This window comes from Akebia trifoliata, chromosome 16, assembly GCF_017979445.1.
Source record: "Akebia trifoliata isolate Shusen 1 chromosome 16, ASM1797944v1, whole genome shotgun sequence".
In the NCBI taxonomy this organism is placed as follows: Eukaryota; Viridiplantae; Streptophyta; class Magnoliopsida; order Ranunculales; family Lardizabalaceae; genus Akebia; species Akebia trifoliata.
In genome coordinates, this window is record NC_141390.1 from 13,147,105 (window position 1) to 13,171,728 (window position 24,624).

The following is a 24,624-nucleotide window of genomic DNA, read 5'->3' on the forward strand; positions in this document are numbered from 1 at the left end:
AAAAGTGTAATGATAGCAAGGCCACAAGTTTTAGTTCTTATGTATAAAGATGTTTATTTTTCCACTGACGATCTTAACTCATCTTTGCCTAGTGTTGTTGTATCTTTATTACAAGATTTTGAGGATTTTTTCCCAAGGAGATTCCATATGGTTTACCTCCTTTAAGAGGAATTGAGCACCAAATAGACTTCATACTTGGTTCTGCTATACCAAATAGACCTGCTTATAGAGCAAATCCCGAGGAAATAAAGTAGATACAGAGGCAAGTGGATGAACTATTGCAGAAGGGATTTGTAAGGGAGAGTATAAGTCCATGTTCGATTCCTGTCCTCTTAGTACCAAAGAAAGATGGAACATGGCGCATGTGTGTAGATTGTCAAGCTATTAATAAGATAATGGTAAAATATAGGCATCCTATCCCTAGGTTAGATGATTTGTTTGATGAATTGCATAGCTCTCATTTGTTTTCAAAATTTGATTTAAAGAATGGGTATTATCAAATTCGTATGAAAAAGGTAGATGAATGGAAAACAGAATTTAAAACTAGATATGGGTTGTATGAATGGTTAACTAACGCACCTAGTACATTCATGAGAATAATGAACCATGTTTTGCGTGCTTCCATGGGAAAATTTGTGGTAGTTTACTTTGATGATATTTTAGTCTATAGCAAAAATGTTGATGACCATGTGAAGCATTTGCATGTTGTGTTTAGTGTGTTAAGAGAACACCAATTATATGTTAATCTTAAGAAATGCACATTTTGTATGGAATCTGTAGTGTTTCTTGGATTTGTTGTTAGTTAGTGTTGATGAGGAAAAGGTAAGGACAATAAAGGATTGGCCTACACTTAAGAATGCGAACGAGGTAAGAAGTTTCCATGATTTAGTAAGTTTTTATCAAAGGTTTGTTAAGGATTTTAGTTCTATTGCTGCACCTTTGAATGAACTTGTAAAAAAGAATGTTGTTTTTAATTGGGTTAATGTGCATGATCAGGCTTTTCAAACTTTGAAAGATAAGTTAACTAATGCACTTTTGTTGTGTTTGCCTAATTTTGATAAAGCTTTTGAAATAGAGTGTGATGCATCCGGGATTAGAATAAGGAGCTGTTTTGATGCAGGATTCCAAACCAATAGCTTATTTTAGTGAAAAGCTAAGTGGGGTAGCATTGAATTATCCTACTTATGACAAGGAGCTTTATGCATTAGTGAGAACTCTTCGAACATGGCAACATTATTTATGGCCGAGGAAATTTATTATTCATTTTGATCATGAGAGCCTAAATTTCCTGAAGACCCAAGGTAAGCTTAATAAAAGACATGCTAAATGGTTGGAGTTTATAGAAACATTTCCTTATGTAATTAAGTATAAACGTGGGAAGGAAAATGTTGTGGCCGATGCATTGTCTAGAAGGTACATATTACTTACTTCATTGCAAACTAAACTACTTGGTTTTGAATTGCTTAAAGATTTGTATGCCAATGATTTTGATTTCAGCCAAGTATGGAATGCATGTGCTAAGTGTGCGTTTGGTGATTTTTATAGGCATGAAGGATTTCTCTTCAAGAAAGATAACTTGTGCGTGCCTATTTGTTCTGTTTATGAGTTACTTGTAAGGGAAAGTCATGGGGGAGGTTTAATAGGTTACTTTAGTGTCCTAAAAACTTTAGATATATTACGTGAGCATTTTTATTGGCCTCATATGAAGCATGACGTGCAATCTGTTTGTGACAAGTGTATTACATGTAGGCAAGTAAAGTCTAAAATTAGACCGCATGGCTTGTATACCTCTTTGCCTGTACCTAATCAATCTTAGATTGATATTTCTATGGATTTTGTTTTAGGATTGCCAAGGACTCAAAATGGTAAAGATAGTATATTTGTTGTTGTTGATAGGTTTAGTAAGATAGCCTATTTTATTGCATTTACTAAAACCAACGACGCAACACATATTGTTGATTTGTTCTTTAAAGAAGTAATTCGATTGCATGGGCTACCTAAGTCAATTGTTAGTGACAAAGATGTTAAGTTCCTAAGTTGTTTTTGGCGCACTTTATGGAGTAAATTAGGAACTAAACTTTTATTTTCTACTGTTGCACATCCTCTAACGGATGGTCAAACTGAAGTAGTCAATAGGACACTCACTACTTTGTTGCGTGCTATCATTCAAAAAAGTTTAAAATAATGGAAAAGATGTTTACCACATATTGAGTTTGCATATAATAGGACTATTCATTCTACTACTTCATTTTCTCCATTTGAGATTGTTTACGGTTTTAATCCTTTAACGCCTGTGGATATTTTTCATTTGCCTACTAATGAACATGTTAATCTTGATGGTAAGAAAAATGCAGATTTTGTGAAAGATTTACATGCCAAAGTTCGAGCCAACATTAACAGGAAGAATGAGCAATATGCTAAGCAAGCCAATAAGGACCGATTGAAAGTTGTTTTCCACCCTGGAGATTAGGTTTGGGTGCACTTGCGTAAGAAGCGGTTCCCTACTCAAAGGAAATCAAAATTGCAGCCTCGAGGAGATGGATCATTTCAAGTCTTAGAATGGATCAATGACAACCCCTACAAACTAGATTTGCCGAGAGATTATGATAATGTTAGTACAACTTTTAATGTTGCTGATTTATCCATGTTTGATATAAGTGATTCGAGGACGAATCTTTTCGAAGAGGGGAAGAATAATGGAGATCTCGTTGCTGACCAAATAATTCAAGTTGATATTCCCAAGTCTTCATTAGAACCATTGCAAGGAATTGGCGGACCGATGACTTGGACAAGGACAAAGATGATGGAAGAGACATTACACTGCTTGATTGTGGAAGTACAATATAAGGAGGCCATTCTAAAAGATTCTAAGACCAACTTTGGAGATGTCAAAGCTTCACCAAGGATGGTCAACTATCTTTTGTGCAAGGGAGTGATTTGTAAGAACAAATTGGATGCAAGGGTTAATTGGGAATTTGATATTCTAATTGTCCTTAATTTTAGACTTTTATTTCCAAAGGACTAATTAGACCCAATCTTGATCTAATTTATCTATAAAAGATCACCTTATGTTGTATTTTGGGGAGAATTGACAATTTACATTTTATGAGAATTGAAGTTTCTTCAATAACTTTGTTTTGTTTCATGTGATCTAGTTTGAGTTCTTTTTGAGATCTTTATGAGTTCTTTATAAGTTCCTGATTGAGTTCTTGATCGAGTGCATGAATCTTCGACTTATCAAAGGAGTGATCTTCCTTTGTGGCGTCTCAATGTTGGGATTTTAAGGACATAGCTTCCTTAAGGTTCTAATCTAATCAACATCATCTTTTGTTTCTACACAACTTTTGTTTCCTTCGAATTAAAAGATTTCTAGAAGAGATCATCAAGAGGAGTTTCCAAGATGAATCATATCAACAGCTCTGTTGGATTCAATGGTCTGAAGGTCAATATGATCATCATGGACTATTGGATGCTTGGAATAATAGAATATGAGCCTCTCAAGAAAATAAAGGAATCTTCAACATTCAGAGAGATACTAGTCGTGATCAGGTCCTTTGAAAATGTATTAACTCGGATCAATAGGTGTTTGGTGGAAGGGGTTGAAGAATTTATAGTGAAACCAGTGAAGTTGTTTGATGAGAAACGTTTGAAAGATTCTATACTGACAGAATGAAAGAGAGGAACAAATTTTCTATTGTCACACTAATTTTTACCCATAGCATCGCATTGAGACTTTGCTTTTGATACCAAAAGTGTAGTAGGAGTGGCAATAGAATTTTTTTTAAGCTGTATTTTTAATTAGTAATAATTTTTGTTTTAAAAAAAATAATAAAAAAGGGGTTCCTTTTGCTTTTAAAATCAATTTCTTTTAAATAAAATAAAAAAATAATTTTTTGTGTTGCTTGGCAAAATAAAAATCAATTTGTTTTAAATAAATAAAAAAAGTTGTCACTCCCCATCTCCTTATATCAATATATCCTCAATTCAATGTTCTTTGAGAATCTCGATTTGTTTAAAGTTGCCCAAAACATCTCTTGATTGCACCATAAAAAAAAGTTTTTTTTTGTTTTATTATTATTGTTATTATTATTATTATTATTTTATAAAAAAAGATTTAAAAAAATAAAATAAATTTATTTTTATGATTGGCCAATGATTTATTATTCTTATGATATGATTTTTGCCTATCTAATATGCCATGATCCCGATTGATATATATTTTGATGTGCATACCTTGATCTTGATTTTGATGCTGTGGATTTAATGTATTTTGATCAATATTTGTATGGCATCCATATTTTGATTTGGCCTATGGACCCATTTATTTGAAAAATGCCTCGGGCACACCCTACCCTGTTTTGCACACACCACTACCATGTTTATCTTATTGCATTGCATGCTTGCATGTCCCTTATAGCCAACGTGACACTAATGCACGGCCCCGTCTCCTCGGAGATATGACGTCATTCATGAAAATCACTACTCCAGTCACGTACCTTAGGGTATATGAAATTGGGACATCAGTACCGTTTGATCAGGTGACTCTAAAAGGTATATCGATGCACCCATGTTGGAGCAACTGAGCCTTTGACCTATTGTAAGCCGTACAGTCACATGTCCAATTGCCAATATAGTATTAGTACGTGGTCGGTTCCCTCGCAGGATGCTAAACCATTTATGAAAGCTACAACCCTAGACTTGTACCTATATGGTATATCAAAGATAATCGAAGTTCATCAATTGCACTTCTTGGTCAAAATCAGTGCCTAAGCGAGATCCTGCTCTGACGTATTACGGTACTAGGGGGATAGACTACGTCTATTCTAGAGAGATGAGATATAAGAGTGTCTTTGCTCAAGCATCGTGCGCCACCTCTCAATTAGGGATTAAACTAGCAGCTTTTGACTTCAGAGAAGTGGGTTGGAGTTTTAAATTATCACATATACGGTATATCAAACCAAGTCACCACGTACCATCTGATTGAGTATGCTCGAGAGGTATATAGGTGTATTTGGGTAAGGATGGTTAGATAAATTGCATTGCACGTATTAAACCTAGAGTTCAGGAGCCTTCCAATAGGTCATGACCCGAATTGACTATGGGTGTTCCTAGGTTGCTTTATTCAATCTAACCAACAGGTAAGTGGGCAGACCGATCCAAACCGTTCAAACTAAACCTGTAATATCGGTCTGAACCAATTTGTAAAATTAACCAATCAATTTGAATCAATTAAATCAAGTGGCCCAATGGACAAATGGATCAAAATGATCAATACTGAACCGACGAGACCAATTGGATTTTACTTTCAAAGATTCAAACTATTTCATATAAAAAAGATTCGATCATAGGGTCAAATTATTTTGTCTGATCAAAGGTTCTATCCTAATCAGGGGTTGACCCATGACAAACCTTTCTCACCTTCTTGGTCACTATAGACTTATAGTGTATTTGGATTCAATATTTACCACCGAACTTGGGTTAATTTATTTCAAAATCTTAATCATGTGGTTAAATGTCAAACCTTTAGAGTCAATGGTTAACTTTAGTTTACTTCTAATTAGGTAATAATTGCTCATAAATATTCTAAATCGCCATTTGTGCCACTTTGGTTCATCAAAAGAGTCATCTTGCTAGAGTACCACTGTCAAGTCCAAGTAGTCAGCCTTTGCCACAATAAGAAACAAGTATCATGGATGAAGCTGCACTCCGTCAGATTTTAAAATCTTTTCAAGTATAGATTATTGCTTATGTTCAAACACAAATTGAAGCCCTAAATACTGAAAAGAAAAAAAGATAAAGTTATAGAACCTCACCTTATCGAAGACTAAGAAGATAATGAATTACCTATCAATCCTGTCTTAACTCATCGAAGAACTTAGGTTGAAATTACCTTGAAGAATATCAAAGATCGACGATCTTGCTTTTGGATTAGGGGCAATGACATTTTTTCCCACAGTCCATCTGTCAGAGAAGTTCACAATGCCAGATATGGAAAAGTTTGATGGAATTAGATGCCCTAAGACTAAGTTGAAAGTATATGTCGACATCATGCAATCTCAGGGTCTGAGTGAAGAATAGATGGTTCAACTTTTTCAAAGAACCCTTACAAGTCCTACCTAATGCTGGTTAATGTCATTAGACTTATCTCGAATAAGAACATGGCATGAATTGATGAAGGAATTTATTGATCGGTATTCATTCAACACAGATATTGAATTCATAAGAAGAAATTTAGAAACTACTAAATAGGAGTCCAGGGAAACTTTCACTGAGTTCATTGCTCGATGAGAGCTAAAATCGCTCAATTGTAGGACCGACCTCAAGAGAAGGAATAAGTTAAGATCATCCTTAGGAATCTTACTCTAAATTATGCCAAGTACTTGATACCTCAGTACCTTCCCACTTTTCAATCCCTCTCGAAGTTAAAAATCAAATTGAGGATGCTTACTCTTCGGGACTTTTTGGTAATTCGTTTGAGTCTAAACCCTAATATTTCAAATCAATGTCAATTCCTTACAAGTGACCATCACCTCTTTAGCACTATCTCCTCAAGCCACTTAATCCTCACAAGCCAAGCCTAAGAGATAATTTGCCAATCTTGGAATGTCCTTAGTATTGTCTATCAAAAATTAATGAAAAAGGGGATTGATGAGACCTTTGCAACCAAAGCCTTTGCCTAATCCTCTTCCTCCAAACTTGGATAATGGGTAATTCTGTGAATTCCATTAGATGCCTAGTCATGTTCTTGATAGGTGTATTACTCTTCGCCATGTTAGCAAGAAAGGTCACTATACTCACCTCTACTGCGTCCAATGTTAAAACTAATCCTTTACCTACCTTTGAAAATCAACCTCCCCCTACTTTAAACTTGATATACATATCCAAACCAGAATCAGTTGACCAAATTTCCTTCATGTACTTAATTGGCCTTAATAGTGTATCATCCTCATACCAAATGAGCTCACCTACTCTAAGGTAGTGACAAAACTAAATAACAAAAAGATTATTGAAGCAACGGGTTATTCAGCATATGACAGGCTCAAATCAGAATATGAAGAGATAACAAAAGCAGACACGTTCAAGTCACCTATTGAAGATATCTAAAGTGGCATAAACCCTAGAAATGTGTCATTCCATTCAGAATGATGTCCTTGCTTTAAGTCTTCTTTTTTTAAGTCTTTAAATTTAGTTGGCTTAGTTACCTTACTCGTTATTTAATTTTCGAGTTTTTGTCGAGTTTGTCAGTATATTTTTTTTATTTTAATAAATAAAAAGCTTTTGATTATCATGTGTGTAATAACGATTTAAGCATAATATCAAACATGAAGAATGACTTTGAACTTACTAAAACTTGATAAATATTGAAATTAAATAGTACACTCAAGAAGCGTAAATCAGTACTACCTTATTCTCAGGAGAACATTAGAGAATAATAAACTTACTTGAGAAATTCAACAATGTTCCTGCATAGTCTCATGAGGACATATTAATAAATTGCACCAAAATAGATCAAAACATAATGTCAAAGTTTATCGGTCAAGAATGATACAGTTGAAACCATTGACAAAGATGCTAAGATTCATAAGAAATGATCCATCATGTTTCTCACTCAAGAGAAAAAAGTTTTGATTCGCAAAAGAATATGAGATTTTTTTTTTAAAGTTTGGAAGGATTGAATAAGTCAATGTCAAATACAAAGAACTTAATCACATTCAGTTCCGTAGAAGAAAATCGTAGATTACTTATTCTCAAAAGAAGACCTTACTTGACAAAGCAATCAAGATACCGAGTTCCCGAAACTTTGACAAAATCAAGTAGTATTTCTCCAAAGGAGACTTTCTTTGGTCGAACCATTTTCTTGTTTTACCTAAAAAAATAACTTTCTTTAACCCCTCACAGCCTCTAAAAAAAATCAATAGCCTTTTCTTTTTAAACCACACCGACCAACCTCGGGAGGGAAGTTGGTATGAATTACATTTTAACCTGACCCCAAAAGAGAAACGAAAGATTTGGGATATATAGGCAACCTGAGAAGTTACTTTAGGTCCGGTCACAAAAAATGTATTCTCTTAAGAAAAGTATCATCCGAAAAGAAAATCCCTATTTAAAGGTTCAAAAGAAAATACTAAACTAGGGGCATTAGAAAAAAAGAAGAATCGAAATAATTTACAGAAAAGAAAGAATGCCAAATTAGGGGCATTAGAAAAAAAATAATCAAAAAATCAACAAAAAAAGAAAATATCAAACTAGGGGCATTTTGGAAAGTTGAGCCTTATACCTTTTCTTTCTAAATCGTATCCTAAGCCCACCTATTAAGTCCTCCTAAATGCTAATTGACTCGGTTATGGTGTAGGGAACCAAAAAGTCATCGAGTTGAATATTCAAGATCATCGAGAAAAAAAGAAGCCTACTAAGTTAAAAATTCGAAATGGCGACTTAGCAAAAATTAAGGCATAATAATAAAAAAAAAAGCCTGGTAGGTTGAAAACTTAAAAAGACGACTTAAGCAAAAGTCTAGGCATTCTTAGAAAATGAAAAAACAAAGCTCACTAGATTGAAAACTTGAAGAGGCAATCTAGACAAAAATTAGGACATCAAAAAAAGGGAAAGGAAAAATCCTATTGAAAAGAAAAATTCATTAATAAATTTAATAAGAAGTATAGAAAATTATTCGAATCACAAGATTCATTTTTCAACTGAAAGCTCACATTTGATGAAGATAGTGTTGAAATCGAAGAAACTCAAAAGTCATCTTGAACATTGTAAGATATTTAAGAGTATGTTTACTTGTTCAAGTGTTCACCAAAGGAAGATGTAGAATCATTGACCACTTTGAAGAGAAAAATCTTTATTCTAATATTTATTAAGATTTTTTAAGTCTAGCTCAAGCATTCTTTAAAATAAATTCGAAAGAAAATGATTAATTCCTTATTGTACATATGATAATCATAAGAATCTTGAAAATTTACAAGGAATGTTGATTCTTCTGTTTGTCATATATCAGAGTCCATAGTTTTTTATTCATATTTGTCAAGAACAATCCAGTACATCAATTTCGCAGTCAAGTTCTAGTTAAAGCCAACCTTGAAACTAGGGGCATTTTTTAAAGGCATTGTGATTCCAAAATTTCATTTTTAATCACGTGATCAAAAAGAAAAATCTTATTCAAAAGCTTAAAATTTCGATGAAACCCAATAAAGGCCTAATTTTTCAAACTTTGAGCTCGATAATACCAAGTCTTTAATGAATTAGCTCGAGAAGTGTGACTTCAATAAGTTCAAGTCCGAGAAACGAAACTCCGACTTTTTTGGAATCATAGAATGAGTAGGTTTTTTTAAATGCCTAGAAACCTTAGCCCGAAAAGCGTTGCTCCAATAAGTTCGAGTCCGAAAAATAAGACTCCAACTTTTTTTTAATCATAGAATGAGTAGGTTTTTTAAAGTGCCTATAAACCTTAGCTAGAGTCCGAGAAATGAGACTCCAACTTTGTTTGAATCATAGAATGAATTAATAGGATTGTTTAAGTTCCTGTAAACCTTAGCCAAAGTCCGAGAAATGAGACTCCAACTTTATTTGAATCATAGAATGAATTAACATGATTATTTAAGTTCCTGTTAACCTTAGCCAGAGTCCGAGAAACGAGACTCCAGCTTTATTTGAATCATAGAATGAATTAATATGATTTTTTAAGTTTCTGTAAACCTTAGCCAGTCCGAGAAACGAAACTCCAACTTTGTTTGAATCATAGAATGAATTAACAGGATTGTTTAAGTTCCTGTAAACCTTAGCTAGAGTCTAAGAAACGAGACGTCAACTTTATTTGAATCGTATATTGAATTAACTGGATTGTTTAAGTTCCTGTAAACTTAAGCCTTAGAAGCATGGTTCTAGTAAGCGCGAGTCCAAGAAATGAAACTCAAGCTCTTTCGAACTCTAAAAAAAAAAAAAGGATTTAACGAAGTCCCTATATCACTTGATTCTGAAAATGTCTTAACTTGCGTAAGTGCACTTCAATTCGAATTATTATTGTCAGTGAGAGAAGATCTCTAGGACCTGACACATTTTTAATCGTTAGGCATCACACTATGGCACACATGTACACTTTTGCATTAGTTAGAGAGAATTTTCTAAAATTCAAGGATCTGACATCATTAGTGAGAGTTTAGGCTCAAGGACCTGATAAACTATTCAGTTCGGGGAGAGTTTTACCCTCAAGGATCCAAACGTCCCAACAAATTGTTAAATCAAGTTGCAAAATGAAATGTCACTAGGTTCAACATTAGGATATCACCCTATCTACCAAAGTAGATTTGCTATCTAGTTTGCTTCAACCCTCTGCCAAATATGGGCATCTGTAGACACCCCATTTTCGTACTCGCCTGATTAATCAACTCGTCAACCCGATTGCGACGGTTCAGAATGATGGATGAATATTCCAATGGTTTTATTTGTTACTAAATATGTTTCAGAAATTCAGATGGGGTATTTCGATCAAACAAAACTTTAGAAACCACGCTATGCTAGGAAAATGTACCCCAAAAACATAGAACTCATCACTTTTCAGACCAAAGAACTTTTATAATAAAAATCACTAAAAAATGATCAAATTATCAAAATATCCCTAACATCAAAACATCCTAGAGCCCACATTACACTTAGAAAAATCTTTTCGAACGCATAAAACAATAAATTGAAATCAAATAAATCATTTCACCAATTTTATAAAATTACAAAAATACCCTTCATAAGGTTCACAATCATTTCATGCCAAAAAAATCATAAGTGAGACAAACAAATAATCCTATCGAATTTCTTATGAAAAAATGATTCCAATACATTTCAAAACATCAAAAAACGACTTCTTAACACCAAAGTCCTCTTCAGGGGTAAAATGATAAATTTTCAATTTTAAAAATTTAAAATTCTGAAATTAATAATTAAAATATTAATTAATTTAAAATAAAATCTTAATTAAAATTATAAATTTTAAACTAATAAAATCAATCAATCAAGCTCTCAGGCAAAATTATTGATTGTTGCCTACTTATTTAAGTGGAACCCTTGATTTTTATTAAAGGACTCCTCCATCCGAGGGCCCAAAGAATTAAAGACATAATTAGGGGAGTTCTCCGAAAACTTAAAAAATATATTATTTCATTATATGTAAGAATAAAAATCCTAAAACCCTAATTTAAGAAACCTAATTAAACCTTAATTCTTCTTATTTAAAAGAAACCTAATCAAATACTAACTCTACCAAAAAAACTCTATAAATATAGAACCTCCACATTCTAATTTCGCAGGTCAAAATAAACCATAGGAAAGAGAGGTCAGAAAGACTCCCTAGCCTTCCCAAAACCTTAATTTTGAAGCCCAACTCCCTACCTAATATTCCAACCTCAGATTTTACTTAAAAAATACCTATAAACCCTCTAAAAAATTAGTAAATACTCAGATCTAGGAGGAAGATATCACAACTTGGAGTTTAGAAGCAGATCCAACGATGGAGAAAAAATAGGGAAACTCATACAAGAACACATTCCACCAGTATTGAGGGAATCAACTGTCACAATCTCCAAGGTAACTAGTTTTTTTTTTATTATTTTTTGTTAGGTCTTTTTTTAGTAATGTGACTTTTGGGAAAAAGTAGAGACTGACGTTTGTCGAGCAGGTTGGTCCTAACACCTTCCAACCCTGTAACGTGATCCCAAGAGCCTTTTTCTTTTCATAGATCTAGTCTTTTCTATCTATTTAGAGTCAATATTTGATTCCTATACCATAACAACTAGGTGGCAACTCCAAAATCCCAAACCTAAATCAAAAGTAGATCCGCACATCCCGCAGATTGAGGGCGCTTTCAATGCTCTACTCTTATTTCCTTTACTTGGAGTATGTCGGACTTGATCTTTTCTAGGTATAGCTTAATTCTGGGATCTCATGCCTCGAACGTCCCATTGATGTGGTTGACCACTAACTGGGAGTTACTGTAGAATGTAGCTTCTTTAATTCTCAACCTTATCAAAGTGTTGAAGTTGAGTAGCATTGCTTCGTATTATACTTAGTTATTTAATTTTTTGAAGCCTAGCTTGATTGTCTTCTCTAGCTTGGTACTGTCAAGAGTGAGTACTGCCACCCCTGTTCCACATCCTTATAGGTTTGAAGATCTATCCACATAGACCTCCATTATGGCTGGTTGTTTGTCTATTACCCATCTTTCACACTCTCTAGATTTTCTACTAGCAGATCTATCCCTTTTTATTCCAAGAAGTTAGCTAAGAAGTTCGCCACTACTTTCCCTTTCTACGAAACCTTAGGCTTGTACTCAAGCCCAAACTCTAACAGTTGCACAACTCACTTTGCCATTCTAATTGACACTTCTATATTTCCTAAGACTGGCGTTAAGGGATATTTTGTAATTACTTGGGCCTTGTGTGCTTGAAAGTAAAGCTTCAATTGTAGAGTTATATAGACTAAAGCCAATCCCATATTCTCAATCCTTTAGTATCAAGTTTCTACGTCTATGAAGGTTTTACTCAAGAAATAAATGGACTACTCTACTATTGTCCCTATTTTGACCAGGACTGAGTTGAGCACGCATTCAGAAATAGCCAAGTAGAGTCCAAGTTCCTCTTCAGCCTTTGGTTTGGAGAGTATAGGTAGTTGGCTTAAGTAAATCTTAAATTTAGCGAAAGCACGTTCCTTCCTCTGTCCATTCAAACCTCGTGTTCTTCCATAGCAACTGGTATAGAGGTTTGCACTTGTCAGAAGACCTAGATATGAACTTGTTAGCTACTACCTTTCTAACTAGCTTCTAAACCTACTTCTATGTTTATGGCAAGGGCATCTCAAGCAGTTCTCTAATGTGGTTTGGGTTAGCCTATATCCCTCTCTTCGTAACCAACTACCTTAGGAGCTTTCCTGATGTCAATAAGAAAGTACACATTTCAAGGTTGAGCTTCATTCCAACCTTCATTACTCATGAAAAGACTTCTTCTAGGTCGGTATCATGGTCTTCCTTCTTCATAATCTTTACTAGTGAGTCATCGATGTAGACCTCTATAATCTTTTGTAATAGATCTCTGAAGAGTTCTATTACTAGTTTATGATAGGTTGCTCCTACCTTCTTTAGGCTGAAGGGCATAACTATATAACAGTAGAGCCCTTACTCAATGATGAAGGTTGTTTTCTCTTGATCCTCTGGGTTGAGTTGAATCTGATTGTAGCCAGAATAGCCATCCATGAAGGATAACCACTCATGGCTTAAGGTGGTATCTACCAACCGATCTATTCTTGGCATTGAGAAGTTGTCCTTCGAGCAGGCCTTATTCAGACTTATGAAGTCGATACATACTCTGACCTTCCTATTCTTTTTTGGTAATGCCACGATGTTGGCTATCCAATCTAGGACTTGCACTTCCCTGATAAATCCTATTTTGATCAGTTTGTTCACCTATTCATTTATTGCTTCCTTAAAGTACGATGCTAATCTTCTCGGTTTCTACTTTACTAGCTTTATACCTGGTTGAACATTTAAATGATAGCAAATCACTTTAAGGATGATTCCAAATAACTTTTTTATCGACCAGGTGAAGACATCCTTATTCCGGATCTAATTTTGCTCCCACTTTGATATGCCTATCTTCCCATATATCTACCATTTAGATGTTCTCCAAATGTGGGGGTCTACTCTGCACAACCTACCCCCACTATAATTGTTATTTTTGAGCTTTTTATTTAGAGCATTCCTCTTGACCCAATGTACATACTTGGGTTTCCACTTGATCTCCCTTGATGTCCCACATCTTCTGCAATGTTGGGAACCTAAAAACTTGGTAGTGTGTTGAGGGGACAACCTTGTTGTCATACATCCATTATTTTCTTAGAATGACATTGTAAGGAGAGCTTGCTTCAACGACCATAAATCTAGTCATCAAAGTCATATGCCCTGCCTACATGGGTAAGACTATTTCCCTCCAAGCTTGGGTCGTCCTCCCTTCAAATCCAATCAGAGGGGCTCTTGGCTTGGTTAGCACACTCTTACTCAAGCCTATCTTCTAGAATATTGAAGTGTAGTGGATATTGATAGAGCTGCCACTGTCAATCAACACTATTTTAAGAGTGAAGGTGCCATCCTGAAGGGTCAATCCGCCATTGTTACCAATGGCACCTTAGCGTCGGTAAAGCGCGTTTGAACCATAAGCCCACACCAGTGCTTTTCAATCTATTCAATAGATCGATCGAATTTTTTAAGGGGATTACAAAAAACTATATCCCCAAATGAAAACAATGCATTATAGTGTGTCTCGTCATGCATTCCAAGTCATTCTCAATAAAGGCCAATGTTTGCTCACCAAGTGTTTTAACCTGCTCTATAAGTCTGTTTCTAGTCTTATAGACATGCACAAAATGTTCTGCCCACTATCTTGTTACTCACCCATTAATCTTGTCCTGCACTAATATCTTGGGTTCCTACTTTAGGACAACGTGAATCATTGCTACCCTTTCGTCCTACCTTTCAACAAGAAGCTATTCTTACCTCTGATTCTTTTCATACATCCATTATTTTCCTAGAATGACGTTTTAAGGAGAGCTTGCTTCAACGACCATAAATCTAGTCATCAAAGTCATATGCCCTGCCTACATGGACTATCTCCCTCCAAGCTTGGGTTGTCCTCCCTTCAAATCCAATCAGAGGGTCTCACCTTTCTCTCCTTGACAAATCTCTTAGCAAGCCCTACTCTGTCAATCTTTACAATAGACCTATCAAAGCTTGACATCTGGGTAGTATGAACCAGTACCTTGTGATATTCACAGCATCGTTCATTATGTTTTATTTGATCTCGTGGAAGTGGTGTTGGCCACTCAAAGTAAGGCTCATTTACGATGAGGGTAGGATTTACTGGAGGGGTAAGGAGAAATACATTCCACCTCTTTTGTGTTCTTTATACTACTTAGGCTACATTTTCTTCTTCTTCGATTGTGGTTGTTGCTGTTTGCTAGGCTTAGCCATAGTATATATTACTTTGCTCTTTCTGACTATGTTTTGAGGATCGTCCTCTAGTTGTATATACTTCTTTGCTTTTTTGAACAGTTCGTTTAACATTTCTAGCTTCCTCTGCACTAGAAACATGTATAACCCTTGTAGACACCCCAATTTGAACGAGCCAATATTCAAAGAGGCCCAAAATAATAATTTTTCAACAAAAGGTGCCAACATGCCTCAAAGGACCGAATCACAAATTTTTTGACATTTTGATGGAATCGAGGCCCCTAAGACCCCTTAAAGGTCTAACGGGCCCATCAAAAAAGACTCGGTATACTCCTACCTACCCCGTTCCACTTTCAAAATATCGATTTTTCGACAAAGTTGGCCAACGGACCTCGAAGGCCCAAATCATTGAAAAAATGGCATTTTGACCAAACTGAGGCCCCTAAGACCTCCCAATGGTCTAGGGGACCCACCAAAGGGGTCTGAACTACCCTAAACCCTCTCAACCTTCACCGCTCCACTCTTGTACCCAGAAATATCTGATTTTTAATAAAATTCTCCTACGGGCCTAAAAAGCCCGATTTGCCGACACGTGGCATTTTTTATCAAATCAATAATTTCAAAAACCTCAAAAGAATTAATAAATTAAAAAAATGAGACTTGGAATGCCTACCTCTTCTTCAACCCCCACCATCCCACTTCCAAATCCACAAATGCCCTAAACCCGTTTAAAGCCCATAAACCCTTAATTCTCTAAAAGCCAATTTCCTACCTTACACCCTAACCTAAAATTAATCCCATATCACCTAAACCCTAAAACAAGCCCACCCTAAAAATTCCAATCCAAAATAACCTACAACCCTCCTAAAATCCAAGTCCAATACACTAAAAGCCCACTAGCCATTATCCATATCCAATCCACCTTAATCAATAACCCATAACTCATTAACCACTACCCACATCAACCAATCCCCCTCTTAACATTAAAAGATGACACATGTCCTCATCCCCTCTCACCTCCCTCATCTAATCACCTACCACATCACCTGTCTTTAAATAATTCATCTAACCTATCACTTCTCTCCAAAATCACCTTCACTCATACCTTACCCTAACCTAACCTATCACCCTTCTCTAACACCATCAACCACCCACATCACAATCATATCCTCAATCTATCCCTATTCTCTAATACTATCAACCAACCACATCACAACCCATATCTCCTACACCCTAATCCATCACTTTCCCTAAACACTCCAACAACTTACATCACAACCCACACCTCCTCATCATCATCACCAAATCAATCCATATCTTTCTCTCTAATCAAACAATCACCATCACCAATCAACATACCTCATCACTTCATTTTCTTATCATATTTGCAACATGTTTTCATCTCCTCAATTCTCCCAAAATCCAACCGACCAACCTCTTACATTACCTATTCTCCCAAATCTAAACACCTTACCTTTTCCATCAACCTAATACTCAATCAAACACCTAACACCTTACATTCCCATTTTCTCCATTAACTATCACTCACCTCATCTCACTAAACACTCTACCCAAATGGATTTTTGTAAGATCCAAATCATTTGGGTCAAAATACAACCCATTTCCCTCATTACACAACTACCCTCACTTCCATCTCAAATTTCTTACCCTTCACTTCTAAAACCCATGCCATTATCTATTCTCCCAACCTTTCACCCTATTATACCCTTAAAATACCCTCCCAACATCTATAAATACCCCCTCCTCTTCCTAAAATGGGATACTAAGTCATACTAATTCTCACTCACCAATTCTCCCTTACAAAAATTCTCCCTTACCAAGTCTTACCAATGATCTCCACCAAGTCTCACAAAAAAATCACTCTACCCTCTTCTCTCAACTTTCTACTCATCACTTCACTACTCTCTCACACTAATCTCAAAAGAGTTACATTCTCATAACTCATTAAGGACTCAACTCAAGAAAACATAGAAGGAGAAGAAGGAAGGAAAGAAAGGAAAAGAAAACCTTAAAGTTTTAAGGTTGGTTCAACAAAACACCCCCCCCTTTCTTTTCTTCTTTATCATCTACATCTACCTCTTCTATTACCCCATTCCTATTTTTATTTTTATTTTTAGGAGGCCTTTAAGATGTGATGCTACCCTCCCTTATCTCCGGTAGATTGGACTTCGGTCCGATTGAAAGTATAAGGGTTTGTAACCTTTTTTAAAATAAAACCAATTTTATCCTAAAACGATTTTAAGGCATTTGAAAATTGGATCCTTCTCAACCTATGAGAATGGATCCATGACCTTAGCCCACACTTTTCAAATATGAATTATGTCCAAGGCTCATGTCTATTAGGATCATCTCCTTCAATGAGATGATCTTATGATCGAGCCGAAAGCAAACCCCTATTTAGGGTAGAAATGCATGACACATGGCACTTTGTTTTTTTTTTTTTTACTTTCTTTTAATCCAAATGACCAAGTTCTTTGAGGTTACCATCACTTGGTGGGGAGAAATGGCTGCCTAACACTTTTCCTTTTTTTCAATCGAGCCGCTTACCTCGATCTCAAGGTTTGATCGGTACCTTATCCATCACAAGTCACTACGTGTCAAAACGACATATTTTTCAAAACATGTGTATTGGGTAACCATTCACACCCACTTACAATATGAATGGTGGCAACTCCAAATCATAGTAGACGTGGCCATCGTAATCCCGTAACCACTGATCTACAACTGGCGACTCCACTGGGGATCAAGGTTCTACCCTCGTTTCAACTCGGTCACTTCAAAAAAATCAAAACAAAATAAAATTTTATTTTTATTTGATTTACTAACATAGTTTGTTTTTGTATTTCATGTTCTTTTCTTTTTTGAAGCTTCAAGTGACATGTTGTAATATTTATTTTCTTTTGCTTCAAGGACATTTGTAAGGGGGTCGTTAAAAGAAATAAATGAAAATGCACGTGTGCACTTGTGAGCATAGCCCCATTGTACGACTACCCCACCCTCAATATATTTAGCCCCGATGCCTAGTAGTTCTATGACTTGAAATTGTTATTTCAAGTGTCGGGGATGAACACATCAAATCCATTCACCAACCAACGACGTACGAACTTCGATATGCATCGAGGTTCGAGGATTGGGTAGCCGTGAAACCACCTACTAGCCGCATGCATGTGCCCGATTAGACAATGCTAGGACACAAGTTTTGAAGTTTACAATCAACCCCCAAAGTAATATGTATGTGTTTGATGTATTTGGGCCTCGAAACCCAAGTTGTAAGCCCAAAGAGGGAATTAGATTGTGGGTTTCTATTTTATTCTCTTTCCATCTTCCCTTAGGTAAAAGGGAAAATGCACATTGCATTACAACAAAAAAAAACAAAAAAAAAACAATGTGCCAGAAAACAAAAACAGTGAGGGAACGTTGAAAATAATGGCTAAGGAACCAATTTTTGTGATGTACAGAAACTGGATTTCTTTCTGGTCCGTGTCCATAACACAGGTAGACACAAATGTGTCTCATCCATTCTAAAAACACGAATGAAACAATGGACATACCAACCGTGTTCAAGACACGGATGTAACAGTGGATGCTTCAACCGTGTTAAAAGTACGGATAAGACAATGGTTGTTTCACCCGTGTTTCCAAGATGGACCAGTATGAATTCAAGCCTACGAAATGAATACAGTCCATTTTTTAAGAAGCCCACTTACCATTAATCAAACATTGATGGCGCCTTTAGAAAAATCCCAATTTTGGAAAAATTAAGTGAAATGAATTTTTTGTTAATCAATGTTTTCAACAAAATGCAAAAAAAAAATACAAAAAAAAGGGGGAACGAGCGGATTTTCCCAAATCAAACAAATTTTGTGAATCGACTCCTATCGAAGCTGGATTGGGTCCCCCGACTCAAATCCATTTCAACTAGGTCCACGACCTAGATCCGTTTCAATTGGGTCCACGACCTAGATCCATTTCAACTGGGTCCACGACCCAGATCCGTTATAACTGGGTCCACGACCCAAATCCATTTCAACTGGGCCCACGACCCAAATCCATTACAACTGAGCCCACGAACCAGTTCCATTTCAACTGGGTTAACGACCCAAATCTATTTCAACTAGGTCCACGACCCATATCCATTTCAATTGGGTCCACGACCTAGATCCGTTACAACTAGGCCCACGATCCAGATCCGTTTCACTGGGTCCACGACCCAGATCCATTTCAACTGGGTCCACGACCCAGATCTGTTACAACTAAGCCTACGACCCAGAACCATTTCAACTTGGTCTACGACCCAGATCCGTTACAACTGGTCCCACGACCCAGATCCATTTCAACTGGGTCCACGACCCAGATCCATTTCAATTGGGTCCACAACCCAGATCCGTTACAATTGAGCCCATGACCCAATTCCATTTCAACTGGTTCATGACCCAAATCCACTGCAAACTAGGCCTACGACCCAAATCCATGAGCCATATCGAATCAAGTCCATGATCCATCTATCATCTAACAAGGCTAATAACCGATCAATCGACTCAAATGAATTTAATCCTTAAAAATTAAAAAAAAAAAAAAAAAAGATTTTAAAGCGTCAATTACAGTCCTTGGTCAAAGTTGGTGTTTAGAAATGATCTTACCCTATTGATACGAAAGGGGTATACTACATCTATTCAAGGAAATGAGATGATTTAAGAGTGTCCTACGAAAGCATTGTGCGCCGCCTCTTCCCTAGGGATCTAAATGGCCAACCTTGATTTCAGATAATTGAATTGGAGGCTAACAAAAACATGGTTATTCCAACTTGATTTATCTCAAAAACCATTTTTCAAAATATTTTACCGACTTTGTATCGATACCAGCTCCGTGCTGATGAAACTACCCTTTCAAAATGTTTTCCCGACTCCATGTCGATACCAGCTCCGTGCTGATGAAATTATTTTTTCAAAATGTTTTTCGATTCTATGTCGATGCCAGCTCTGTGCTGAGGAAATTACTTTTCAAAATATTTTCCAACTCCGTGTCGATGCCAGCTCTATGTTAAGGAAATTACTTTTTTAAAAATATTTTTTCGACTCCATGTCGATGCCAACTCCGTGTTGATGAAATTACTTTTTTAGAAAAGATTTTATCGATTCCGTTTCAATGCCAGCTCCGTGTTGATGCCAACCTCGTGTTGATGCCAACTCCGTGTCGTTGCCAACTCCGTGCTGAGATAATTCCCTTTCCCAAATATTTGATCGACTCGATGTCAATGCCAGCTCTGTGCTGATGAAATTTTTTTTCTAAAGGTTTTACCGACTCCGTGTCAATGCCAGCTTTGTGCTGAAGAAATTTCCTTTTCAAAATGTCTCGCCAACTCCGTGTTGATGCCGGCTCCACACCGAGAAACTACTTTTTTTTTAAAACTCATTTACCTTATAATAAACAACTTTACCCGACCTAATAAAACGGTTGGTCTTTCGTACCCATAGGTGGCCAAACGAAAGAAATATAAGCAGCCAGAAGTACCTCCGTATTTTCTAAGATCATCCACAATCACCTTGAGTTCTTCCGAACCAGCACAGCCTACAGTAACTGAAACGTCATATATTGATCCACAAATAGCAGCACTATTGAAAATAACTGAGAGGCAAAAAAAAAGGTAAATGTTGTATTAGTCAACACCAGCATCATACAAGCCCAAACAATGCAGCACACCACGTCCGGATCAAATCAGGATCTACCCGAGCAACCTCCACAGGGACCACATACCACAACACCTCCTGCAGTACCGGAATACCAAGGGCTCCCGCTCTATATTCCACAAAATCGACCACCCCCGATGGTCACTGTTGATGACGAATATGAGTACAAGGCTACAGAGGCAAAAAACGTTGTAGACATGAAAATGTTCGCCATGAACCTCAATGCTACATTGTTTGGAATCGCCACCATTTTTTTTTTAGAAATGGGTGTGAATGGGCGCCCGAATCAATTTTTTTGAAAATCATTTTTTCATGGTATTGTAGTGACTCTCATGTGTTGGAAAGGGCAAGGTCTACCTGTAGACACCCCATTTTTGCATCCGCCTGATTAATCAACTCATCAACCTGATTGCAATGATTCCCAATGATGGATGTTATTTCCATTGTTTTATTTTGTTACCAGAAATGTTTCAGAAATCCGGATGATGTATCTTGAACTGATAAAACTGTAGAAACCACGCTACGTTAGGAAAATGTAACCCCAAAAACTTAGAAATAATCATTTTTCAGACAAAAAGAAGCTTCACGATAAAAATCAGTAAAAATAATCAAATTACAAAAATACCCCTAACCTTAAAATATCCCTAGAACCTACGTTACGCTTAGGAAAATCCATTCAAACACATAAAATAACAAATCAAAATCAAATAAATCATTTAGTCAATTTTCACATAATTTGACGAAATTACAAAAATATCCCTCATAAAGTTCACGATCATTTCATACAAAAAATTTCATAAATGATAAAAAAAACATTCCCATTGAATTCCTTATGAAAATTTTTCTCTAAAACATCCTACAACATCAAAAATCGACTTAAAAAATGAAAAGTCCTCTTTAGGGGTAAAACGATAATTTCACAATTTTTATAATTAAAATTTTCAAAATTAATAAATAAAATATTAAATAATTAAATTCAATCAAATAAGACTAAAGTCAAAATTAAAGTCAGTTAAGTAAGACTAAAGTCAAGATATTAAAGTCAATAAATTAAGACAAAAGTCAAAATCATAAAGTCAATCAAATAAGATCAAAAGTCAAAACCCTAATAGAGTTCTAACTAAAATACAATTCTACCCAAAACAATTCTAATTAAAATACAACTCTACCTAAAACAATTCTAACTAAAATACAACTCTAACTAAAAGAATTCTAATTAAACATTAATTCTATTTAAATCAACTTTTAAAAAAATCTATAAATAAGGATCCTCACACCCTATTTTCGTATCAAATCATAAACCACAAGAGAAGTAGGTCAAAAAGCTTCCCTAGCCTCCTATAAACCCTAATTTTGAAGCCCCAACTCCTTACCTAACACCTATACTTCGATTTTAGCCTGAAAAATATCTAGAAGTCCTTCAAAAACATCCCAAAATCTATAAAAAAGTTCGAAGAATCCAGATCTAAGAAAGAGATACCTTACCTCAAAAATCAGAAATCAGATCTAGAGACAGAACGAAGCAAGGAGTACGGTACAAGGAGCGGTTTTATCATATCTGAGGGAACAAAATCGTTGCGTTCAAAAAAGTAGTATTTTTATTTTTTTTGTTATTATTTAAGTCTTGTTAGCAATATAGTCTTATTTGGGAATTAGTAGAGATCGACGTTTGCCAGGCGGGATTGGTGCCTAACACCTTCCAACCCCGTAACGTGATCCCCAGACCCGTATTTTTTCTTTTGTAGATTACTTTATTTATCTTTTAGAGTCAAAGTTTGGTTCCTAGACCATAATAACTAGGTGGCGACTCCCAAACCTCAAAGGTCAAAAGCAGATCTGCGCACCCCACGGATCGAGGGCACTTTCAGTGGAGACTCCACTGGGGACCATTGAGGATCAAACTTGAAAAACCCCAAGTATGGAAGCATTGCCAGGATGACCTGATTTTTTTTTATTTAGTTCGATTTATTTTATTTATTTATTTTTGTGACTTGATTGTGAATGATTTTGAGTATTATATTTTTATCCAATTAAGGGTCACTTTTTGATGACCCTTAAATAATGAGATATTCAAATTGACATATGAAAAGGATGGAATGATGAAGGTTGGGACAGTAATGTTAAAATATTTTTACAGAATATTCTAGTAAGAATTAAGTCTGGGCACCTATTAATAAAATGTAGATCCCATCGAGTAGATTGATTTAGAACTTGAATTCACTTGATTTCGTTATCGAGAGCCTTGGATATAATCGATGCAAATTCAATATGTATATTTGTAATTGTTGCTGAATGAAGGTTGGGACAGCAATGTTAAAACATTTTTACAGAATATTTTAATCAGAATTAGGTCTGAGCACCTGTTAATAAAACGTAGATCCCATCGAGTAGATTAATTTAGAATCTAAATTCACTCAGTTTCGTTATTGGGAGCCTTAGATATCATCGATACAATTCAATTTGTAAATCTAGAATTGTTGCTGAATGAAGATTGGGACAGTAATGTTAAAACGTTTTTATAGAACATTCTAATAAGAATTAAGTCTGGAAACCTATTAATAAAACATAGATCTCATTGATTAGATTAATTTAGAACTTGATTTCACTCAATTTCGTTATCGGGAGCCTTAGATATCATCGATACAAGTTCAATATGTAAATCTGGAATTGTTGCTGAATGAAGGTTGGGACAGCAATGTTAAAACGTTTTTACAGAATATTTTAGTCAGAATTAGGTCTGGAAACCTATTAATAAAACGTAGATCCCATCGAGTAGATTAATTTAAAATCTGAATTCATTTGATTTCATTATCGAGAGCTTTAGATATCATCGATGCAAGTTCATATTATTTTTTTTCTAATTCACAGAAAATCTGAATTTATCTAGTGTTAACACAGTTAATGTTTTTTAGAGCGAGCTCATTTAGCACTAGGATCTTTCTCTTTGATTTTCTTTTGTGATGTGTTTCTATTTTTTTATAATTAAAAATTATCATTCTATCATCAATGTAACATCTATTGGAATCTTGATTTATTTAGGATCGTCCAAAGCAACCCTTGATTGGATCATAAAATTATAAAAATTGTGTCTATTGCAATGAATGGATCTAGTTGATTATTATGTGTTATACTCATTGATTGATCTACCATAATTGATGTATGCAGGAGATGTGCATGTTTAAATCTTAAATTAAACTATATGAATATGTTTTTGATCAATATATGCCTGCACTTGTATGATTTAATATTTCTCTTGTATGGTTTAATTGGACCAATGACTTGATCTGTTTAAAAAAGGCCCCGGGCACACCCCACCCTGTTTTGCACACACCACATGCACGTTTACTATTTTGCACACTTACACATCCTATATAGCCAACGTGGCACTAGTGCATGGTCCGATCTCTTCGGAGATGTGACGTCATTCATGAAAACCACAACTTAAGTCACATTCCTTAGGGTATATCAAACTGGGGCATCAGTACCATCTGATCAGGTGACTCTAAAAGGTATATCGATACACCCAGGCTGAAACGACCTGAGCTTTTGACCTATTGTGAGCCACACAGTCACATGTCCCTCGTGGGATGCCAAAACTATTTATGAAAGCTACAACTCTTGACTCGTACCCGTAGGTATATAAAAGATAATCTAAGTACATCAATTGCATTTCTTGATCAAAATCAGTGTCTAAGCGAGATCTTGCCCCGCTGTACCCTATTCTATGAGGGAGATATACTACGTCTATTATAGACGAGAGGTATTTAAGTGGGCCCTTGCTCAGCATCGTGCTCCACCTTTCAATTGGGGATCAAACTGGTTGTTTTTGGCTTCAGTGAAGTGAGTTAATGTTTTCGATTATCACCTATACGGTATATCAAATCGAGTCATCACGTATCGTCAAATTTAGTACGCTCGAGAGATATA

General features: G+C 35.7%; 1 protein-coding gene across 1 annotated transcript; it reads left to right on the forward strand.

The window, feature by feature from the left end:
- The first annotated feature begins 2,644 nt into the window (after positions 1-2,644).
- On the forward strand, positions 2,645-3,673 carry LOC147382597 (two-component response regulator ARR7-like). Its single transcript, XM_086427197.1, has 2 exons — positions 2,645-2,962; positions 3,443-3,673. The coding sequence occupies exons 1-2, from the start codon at positions 2,645-2,647 to the stop codon at positions 3,671-3,673; spliced, it is 549 nt and encodes a 182-aa protein (XP_086283323.1).
- The last annotated feature ends 20,951 nt before the right edge of the window (positions 3,674-24,624 follow it).

What these genes read in the sequence shown, in the direction of transcription:
- LOC147382597 (XM_086427197.1), top strand. Translation starts at nt 2,645, where the DNA reads ATGTTTGATATAAGTGATTCGAGGACGAATCTTTTCGAAGAGGGGAAG. An exon ending in AGAACAAATTGGATGCAAGG is followed by an intron (nt 2,963 to 3,442) that starts GTTAATTGGGAA and finishes AATGGTCTGAAG; the next exon opens with GTCAATATGATCATCATGGA.